We start from the raw sequence: 8,976 nt of genomic DNA on the forward strand, positions 1-8,976 counted from the left end.
GACCCTTTTATCAAAAGAGATTATAGCTAGGGCTGTGCAAAATTCAAAAGGATCAGATCCCTTTGAAAGAGTCCAGAGTCCGTTAAACAAAACATGTCCTGGGCCACTGGGAAGGCCCGGTGTGCAGAGATTGCCTTAAAGGAAGAGACTTGAGTGAGCACACTTGGCCTCGGAGCCTGAGGCTGACAGAGCTCCTGACCCTCAAGGGAGAGGTGGCTGTGCACGTCTCTGAGGCTGGCTCCCTTGGTCCTGCTGGAATGAAAGGTATTGCTTGTGGGTGCAGGCCAGGCCTTTCTGCAAAAATTATCTAGGTTCTCAATTTGAGATGCAAAACATGGGATTCCTCAGAGGAGGAGCAAGACATGGGAGACAAATAGGGAATGAGACAAATTGGTCACACAACAAATTGGAGAGCATACAGGGAAGGTGTGGTGACCGGGACGGCAGGTTGCCATCCCCTCATGGCCGCAAGCAAAGGGATGACGGAGGGCTCAAGTCCAGCTGCAGGGCTGCCTCTCGGCCCTGGGCAGGGCCTGAGGAGGGGTGGGCCCATCCCAGGAGGGCTGCAGAACCCAGTGCGGCAAACTGGAATGCCTTCTCCTGCTGTCACCGCCCTATCGGCTCAAAAAACCACCGAAGTCTAGTGCACGACTTTGAAAGATTGTAATATATTCTCTGGAAAACATTCAGCAGTATGAAAGCCCTCCCTGGGCCCTCCCGCCCTCTCACGGGTCCACAAACGGTGGAACGGTCCAGAAATCCTTGAGCTCTGGAAAGGTCCCTGGTCAGTCCTTGGGGAGTACAGGTAGCTATTTTGGAAGAACCTGCTCAAGTACGGTTCTTGACGTCTGGGGAATCCTTTCGGGGAAGATCACTTCAAACTCGATAATGAGGTCCCCGCGTTTCTCGGGAGTCTTGGGGAGAGGGAGGCCTTCTCCGGGGACTTTTCGCCGCATGCCAGGCCTGATGACGTCTTTGAACACGATGGGTATGGTCCTGCCGTCCAGAGTGGGGGCATTCACAGTGCAGCCACAGAGAGCCTTAGAGAAGCAAAGTGACAGCATTAGGTAAAGGGTGTAACTCAGGAAGTTCCACTCCAGCCAGAGGCTGTTTGGGGTAGGGTAAGAGCCATCAGGCCTCTGCAGCTAAGACTCTGCCCCACGGCTACCCAGATCAGCATCATGGAAGCTCCAGAGAAATGGAGTTTTGAGAAGCTGTGTACCTGCTTCTCCCCCAACCCTCATCTTCTCCAAACCTAGCAGGCACCGAGAGCTCAGAACTGTCAAACAAAGACATGTATCTGTCAAAAAGCAGCCCTCTCTCCAGACACCACTCTGCCTAGCGCCTTACCTCCCGAAGGGAGATCCTGGCTGGGTAGATGACATCTGAGCCATCTCTTTTAAAGATGTTGTGTGGCTTGTCCTTTAAAACAAAGACGATGTCAGCTGGAATGTTGTTCGAGGTCTGGTCTCCCTCCTTGGGGAAGGTGATTTTGGTCCCTTCTTTCCACCCCCGTTTCACTTCAATGGTCAAGATTTTGTCTTCGTTGCGAATGCTCTTCCCATCGGGGTTCAGCCTTTTGTGGGAGATCTTCATCTTCTTGGTACAGCCGCTGTAGATCTCTTCAAGGGAGACCCGAAGGTCGTGGGTGACAGGGGGATCTTGCTTCTTCCGGGTGGGCTCTTGGGCAGGGCGGGAGCGGACAAAGTTCATGTTGGTGAAGCCACCCATGCCCATGGGGAAGCCAGAGAACGGGTCGTCGATGTCCATGCCTTCCTCCCCGTTCCGCTGTCCAAAAAAGGTGTCAAAGGGGTTTCGGCCACCGAAGAACTCAGCAAACATAGCATGAGGGTCTCCATGGAATGTGTAGCTAAAGGAGGTCCCGTTAGCACCGCCGCTGCTTCCACCGCTGGGGCCGCCGCCCTTTAGGCCTGAAAGGCAGAACGAAAGAAGTCAGATGGTTGGCCAGGGGCTTTCCTTAAGGGAAAAAACCTTGGGAGCCACCAGAAGAGGAATTTTATATAGCCTGTCAGAGAAGAACAAGGAAGAACTTGAATTTGTTGTTGTTGTTAATTCTCACCCTAGAATATTTTTCCTATTGATTTTTTTTTTCTTTCTTAGAGAGAGTGTAAGGGAAAGGAGGGGAGAGAGGAAAAGACAGATCAATGTGACAGACACATGGATTGGTTGACTCTGGCACAAAGCCCGAACAACCAGGGAGGGGAATTGAAATGGCAACCCTTGAGTTCAGGGGCCTATAATCTAACCACTGAGCCACCAGCCAGGGCAAGAACCTGAGCTTTTACATCCCATCAGGGACCTTCAGTGTGGCATAACAGGGGCAAGGCAGCTCAAGGTCTGAAATGGTCCTCTCTAGGGGCTACCCAGTTCCTGTCATTTCTTCCCTAACCTATCCTCCCAAAATGATATAAGGACTTAAAAGAGTTCACTAAGAGATGAGATAAATGCCCTAAGGACTTGGCTCAGAGGCTGAGCCTGGGCCTATGAACCAGGAGGTCATGGTTCAACTTCTGGTCAGGGCACACATCCGGGATCCATGATTCTCTCGCATCATTGAGGTTTCTCTCTCTTCCCCTCTTCCTTCCTCTATAAAATCAATTAAAAAAGGAGAAAGAGATCAGATGAAAAAAACCTGACCCAGGATCAGCTTTCAGGAAGTGCTTACTCTCAAATGCTTTAGGGCTGGAACCATGTGTGTGGAGGATAAAAAAATGGGTAAAACAATACTCGGTAAGGTTTTCAAATTCTCACACCCTGGCACTAACTGCCACCATGCAAAAAGCCAGTTAATTTCCTAACACCAAATTCAGAAGCCAGGGTGAGTCAACGATTAGCAACTGGACAAACAAGAAAGCTGCTTTCTCCTTCCCTGAGGAGGGCTCCCAGGGAGGCTGGGCAGGGGCGGGCCGCCGCGGTGGCGCAAGCTGCCATCTCTGTGCCGGCTCCGGGCTGGCCAAGCACTTTCCGGAGATCGGCCCGCTCCGCCCTCCCCGGGCCCGGGGTGAGGGGTGAGAGCGGCGCTCCCCTTGGCGGGCTCACACGGCACTCAGGGGGTGCGCTCGGCCAGAGCCCTGCCCCGCTCCCCGGGCAGCACGGCCCCCTCCGCCCCCCTCTCCGCCCGCACCCGCACCCGCACCCGGGGCCGCGGGCGGAGGCGCCCGGGGAGGGGCAGCCCCAGATGTGTTAGAAGCTTCTGGGCGAGCGAGGCGGCCGGCGTTCCTCCTCCCTTCCGGCGGCTGCCAATCCGAGGGCGGAGGCCCGCGAGGCCCGAGGGCGGAGGCTGCTGGCCGCCGCCCCGGCAGCCGCCCCCCGCCCGGTGCCGCAGCCCCGCCGCGGTGCCTCGGTTTCCTGGGCTGTCAAACGGCGGGGCGCGCCCGGCCGCGCGCGCACGCACCTTCCTCCCCGTAGCGGTCGAAGATCTCGCGCTTGCGCGGGTCGCTGAGCACGTCGTAGGCCTCGGCAATCTCCTTGAACTTCTCCTCGGCGCCGGGCTCCTTGTTCTTGTCCGGGTGGTAGCGCAGCGCCTGGCGGCGGTAGGCCCGCTTGATCTCCTCGTCCGACGCGCCGCGGGCCAGGCCCAGCGTCTGGTAATAGTCTTTCCCCATGGCCCCGCCTGCGGCCCGCCGCCCAGCTGCCGGAGTCCCCCCGCTCCGCCGCCCCGTCCCGGACTCTATATACCCGTCCGGCGGAAGCTTCCAGATCCCGCCAGCCCCCTCCAGAACCTTCCGTCCCGCCCCCCGCGCCGCGCCGGCCAATCCCCGCCGCCCCGCCCGAGACGCGCGACATCCGGGGCGGGGCCGCGCCGCCAACGGCCGGCTGCGCGTGGCCACGCCCCTTCCCTCCGCCTTCGGCAACGCCTCTCCGAGCCGCGCGCTCCCGGCCGCGGGGGCCTCGCGCCCTTGTTTCCCTTTGCCGGGCGCCTGGGCCGTCCGCACGCCCGCACTGCCCGGTGCTAGGGTCCCACCGAGAGCGGTGGGGCGGGGCAGGGCGGGGCGGGCCTGGGGAAGGCCCCGCCCCTTCCAAGAAGAAGGTAAACGTGCCGGCCCGCCACTCCGGATCCGGTCCAGGCTGGAGGAGAGTGCAGCTCCGGGCAAGTTGCTAAAACTCTTTCTGTCTCATCCTTCCTCCTTTCCCTGCAGGCAGCGAGGAGAGTGCAGCTCGGAGCTCCAGGCCGGCCCCTGTCCTCTCAGACAAGGCCCTCTAAAGTGAGATGCGGACCAGGAGAGCTCACCTCCCAAGAGGTCTTCCCAGTCCCGCTGCGCCCAGGCCTCTCACTTTGCCGTTTCCCCAAGAACGCTGCCGATGAAATCTGAAATTACCTTGTTTGTTTTCACGACCAATGTCACCTGCGTCTCAGCCTGCCACCCCCACCAGGGCAGGCCCTGGGCCCTGTCAGTGTCGGGTCTCCGGTACCTTGAACAGTGCCTGGCACTCAGCCTCAGTGGATGCTTCATGAATAGTTTTGGCTCTTTTGAATGCACCTCCTCTTTCTCTCTCTCCACTACCTTTTGATTTGGGGAACACAGTGTGTCCGACACCTCTCGGGGCCCGTTTCCTTTTTTGCAGGTGACATGATTCCTTTGGCTCTGGGAGTCAGGGATGCCTGTGGTCCAGGACAGGGCTGATGGGAAAAGAAGGCTCAGAAAGGCATGTAGCCTGGGAAAGGCATAGGGAAGAGGGGGCAGGCAGTGGGGCCATCGAGGGGGCGGGTTCCCGGAAGTACTGCTTGGGAGGTCAGGGAGGTGAGACATTGGCTCTAAAGCCGGACAGCTGGGTTTCATTTCCGGTTCCAGCACTTCCTGGTTGCATGACCTTGGGCTACTCACCCAGCGAACTATTCTTGGCCTCAGTTTCCTAATCTGTACAGCGGGGATGGTGGTTGTCCCTGCCTCATAGAGCTCTGAAGTTGACATGGGTCAACGTTTGTCAGGTGCCTGGGACAGGCCTGGCAAACAGGCAGTGCTCCCAGAACGGTAACAAACCCTCTTGTTGAGTGAGGGGCTGCTGACTCACCAGCTGCCTGGTAACACAACAAAAAGTTCAACGATTGCTATCCTGTGCAACCTGGGACTCCTGAAACGATGACCATGGCCTTCCCTGTGGTCTAGTAGGGGGATTCCGACCCACCATGGCCACTCACAGACCCCGGGGGCTAGGACACACACTGTCAGCCTGGAGGCTGTGTATGGGTTGGTGTCCATTGGCATAGCATAGCAGGGCCATGAAACAATCATGGGAGAAAGAGAGTTTGATTTTTAAAAAGTTACATAAATAGCGGAAGAGTCATATTATGGGAAAAACCCAGAGTTTCGGGACTTGCTTATACTTACAAGCTAGTATTTATTTTATAGGATAAATTTAGTTTAGAGTTACAAATGTGACAGCTTCCAAAGTTCCTACCCAGTTGTTCAATTAAACACTAATCAAGTTGTTGCTATGAAGGGATTTTGTAGATGTGGTTAATATCACCAATCAGCTAACTTTAAGTGCAGGGGATGACTCTGGATTTGGGTAGGCCTCATTCAATCAGTTGCAAGGCTTTAAAAGCAAACACTGAAAGGCCTTAAAAACAAAGACTGATGCACCCCTATGGTCCATTGTGGCATTATTTACAATAGCCAAGCAGTGGAAGTAACCCAAGTGCCCATCAATAGATGAGTGGATATGTCCTAGCCAGTGTTCTCAGTGGTTAGAGTGTCAGTCTGCACACTGAAAGTCTCAGGTTCAATTTCTGGTCAAGGGCACCTACCTGGGTTGCAGGTTCAATCCCCAGCCCTGGTTAGGGCACGTTCAGGAGGCAACCAATCCTCCTTCCCTTTTTCCCTTCCACTCTTCTCTAAAAATCAATGGAAAAAATATCCTTGGGCCAAAACCAGTTTGGCTCAGTGGATAGAGCGTCAGCCTGTGGACTGAAGGGTCCCAGGTTCGATTCCAGTCAAGGGCATGTACCTTGGTTGCGGGTACATCCCCGGTGGGGGGTGTGCAAGAGGCAGCTGATCGATGATTCTCTCTCATTGATGTTTCTAACTCTATATATCTCTCTCTTCCTCTCTGTAAAAAATCAATAAAATATATTTAAAAAAAGAAAAAATATCCTTGGGTGAGGATTAACAAAACTAAATTAAAAATAGATGACTGGATTAAAAAACCTGTGCTACATATATACAATGGAATATTAGTTGTGAAGAAAGAATGAATCTTATTATTTGCAACAGTGTGGATGGACCTAAAGGGTATTGTGCTAAGTGAAATAAGTCAATTAAAGAAAGACAAATACCATATGACTCCACTTATATATGGAATCTAAAGAACAATATAAACAAAATAGGAAAGGACTCAGATACAGAGAACAGACTGATGGTTTTCAGAGGGGAAGGGTGTTTGGGGACTAGGTGAAAAAGGCAGAGGGATTGAGAAGTACAGCTTTGTAGTTCCTGAATAATTATGAGGGTGTAAAGTATGGCATAGGAAATATAGTCAACAATCCTAACTAATAAAGAGGGAATATGCTTATTGACCCTCACACCATTGCAAAGATGGTGGTGTCCACAGCCAATAAGGAGGGAATATGCTAATTGACTGTCCCACCATAAAAGATGGCGATGCTCACAGCCACAAGATGGCGGTGCCCAGTTCCCTCAGCCCCACTGGGGAGGCAGGCATGTGGCAAGGCTGGGTCTGCCCTCTGAGTTTCCAGTCCCTTCAGCCCCCCAGCTGCCCAGGGCCGCCCGAGGCTCAGGTAACCAAGGCCAGCTGAAGCTTGCACTGTCGGCAGTGCTAGCAGCAGAGATGTGATGGGGTATCGCCTTCTCCTGATCGCCTGGTCCCCTCCCACCCCTGAGTGCTCCCAGACTGTGACACGGGGCAGGCTGGGCTAGGGACCCCCCAATCCCTCTAGTATTGTAATAAGTATGGTGACAGTTTGGTGCTGGCAATATCAGGGGGAACATTTCTAAAGTATATGATTGTCTATCCACTATGCTGTACATCTCAAACTAATACAAAATAATATCAAATGTAAATTGTAATTGAAAATAATTAAAAAACAAAACAAAAATGAACTATAAATGAAAAGACCAAAGTTTCCCTGCAGAAGAAGTATCAACTTTTGGCCAAGAGTTTCCAGCCTTCTGGTCTTACCCTACAAATTTCAGACTTGCCTTGCCAGTCCCCATAATCATATAAGCCAAGGTCTTAAAATAAATCTCCTAATACACTCACACACTCACAAACACATATAGCCTTCTGGTTCTGGTTCTTTGGTAGACTCCTGACGGATACAGGAACTAAGCAGGAGAGTCCGGGGTTAGACAGCCTCAGCGGAAATCCCAGACCCACAATTTACTCATTTACTACCCGTGGGATCTTATACAACTTGCTTGATCTTTCAGAGTGTTAGGTGTGTCCTCTATAAAATGAGGATAAGAGTAGCTCTTCCCACACAGGGTAACTATGTGGAAGGAATTCAGAAGAGCCAGGAAATGATCATTATAATAACAGTTAACTATGTGCCAAGCCGTTTTCAAGTGCTCAGTGTGTATTAACTCATTGAATCCTCACAATAATCCCAGGAAGTTGGCCCAGTGTTAACCATCATTTTACAGTTGAGGCTGTCAGAGGTCATGTGACTTGCCTGAGGTCACCCAGAGAATAAGATGCTGAAATGTAGCGTGTTTAGCACACTGTGTGCCTTCTGATAAGCACTCAATTTGTGTAAGATATGATTCAGATGATGATAAAGCCTTAATTATAAAAAAAGAACATCACCACTCTTCAATTCTCTTCATCAAAAAGGCCTTTAAAAGGACAACTGCTGCCGAAACTGGTTTGGCTCAGTGGATAGAGCGTCGGCCTGTGGACTGAAAGGTCCCAGGTTCGATTCCGGTCAAGGGCATGTACCTTGGTTGCGGGCACATCCCCAGTAGGGGGTGTGCAAGAGGCAGCTGATTGATGTTTCTCTCTCATCGATGTTTCTAACTCTATACTATCCCTCTCTCTTTGTCTCTGTAAAAAATCAATAAAAACATTAAAAAAAAAAAAAAAAAAAGCACAACTGCTGCTGAAACCGGTTTGGCTCAGTAGATAGAGCATGGACCTGCTGACTGAAAGGTCCCGGGTTCGATTCCGGTCAAGGGCATGTACCTTGGTTGCGGGCACGTCCCCAGTGGGGAGTGTGCAGGAGATAGCTGATAGATGATCCTTTCTCATCCATGTTTCTAACTCTATATCCCTCTCTCTTCCTCTCTGTAAAAAATCAATAAAATATATTAAAAGAAAGAAAAAAAAGCACACCTGCCATATGAGCCAGCAATCCCACCCTTGGTAGAACACCAGTGTGAAATAAAAATCTATGTTCACATAAAAACCCATGAACCAGTAATTATCAAGGTTTTACTCATAATTACTGACAGCCATTAAAACCTAAATGTCCTTCAGTGGGTGAATGGATAAACAAACTGACCTAGCAACACGATGGAATATTATTCAGCCATTAAAAAGAAACAAGCTGCTGACACAGGAACTAAGGCAGATGCACTTGAAATACATGGTTAGTGAAAGAAGGCAGGCTCAACAGGCTTGTTTACTGTGTAATGCCACTTGATAGCACTTTCTGGAAAAGGCAAGTGTATCAGGACAGAAAGTGGTTGTTGGAGGTTGGGGTCGGCTGCAGAGAGGTACAGGAGAGATTTTTGGGATGCTGAAAATATTCTATAGCTTGACTGTGGTGGTGGTTATACCACTGTCTGTATTCAGAACTATAAACTGGAAAAGGTGAACTTTATGTATATTATACCTCGATAAAAAAAAAGAAAAAAGAAAAAAGAAAGAAAAGAAATGAAAAAGAAAAAGAAAAAATCCCATGGGCTTCACAATAAAAAATGCAAATCAGGGCAGGGCTTGGGAAACCTCACTCTGGGGCTCCTGACACAGCAGAAGTTGCTAACCAGCCCTAGC

The 8,976-nt window shown here is 51.4% G+C and overlaps 1 protein-coding gene across 1 annotated transcript; it reads right to left on the reverse strand.

Moving 5' to 3' along the window:
- Positions 1 to 646: 646 nt before the first annotated feature.
- On the reverse strand, positions 647 to 3,701 carry DNAJB1 (DnaJ heat shock protein family (Hsp40) member B1). The gene is made up of 3 exons (XM_036415848.2): positions 3,416 to 3,701; positions 1,351 to 1,931; positions 647 to 1,040 (listed from the first exon to the last, which is right to left on the reverse strand). Exons 1-3 carry the CDS (start codon positions 3,624 to 3,626, stop codon positions 810 to 812), a joined length of 1,023 nt encoding a protein of 340 aa, XP_036271741.1. The 5' UTR covers positions 3,627 to 3,701; the 3' UTR covers positions 647 to 809.
- Positions 3,702 to 8,976: the final 5,275 nt, after the last annotated feature.

Source organism: Pipistrellus kuhlii, unplaced genomic scaffold, assembly GCF_014108245.1.
Source record: "Pipistrellus kuhlii isolate mPipKuh1 unplaced genomic scaffold, mPipKuh1.p scaffold_m20_p_52, whole genome shotgun sequence".
In the NCBI taxonomy this organism is placed as follows: Eukaryota; Metazoa; Chordata; class Mammalia; order Chiroptera; family Vespertilionidae; genus Pipistrellus; species Pipistrellus kuhlii.

Bases quoted from the DNA above. Each gene is read 5' to 3' on its own strand.
- DNAJB1 (XM_036415848.2), bottom strand. From the start codon at position 3,626: ATGGGGAAAGACTATTACCAGACGCTGGGCCTGGCCCGCGGCGCGTCG. The intron at 1,932-3,415 runs GTGCGTGCGCGC...TCTGCCTTTCAG, and splicing joins CGACCGCTACGGGGAGGAAG to GCCTAAAGGGCGGCGGCCCC. The intron at 1,041-1,350 runs GTAAGGCGCTAG...TGCTTCTCTAAG, and splicing joins CCAGGATCTCCCTTCGGGAG to GCTCTCTGTGGCTGCACTGT.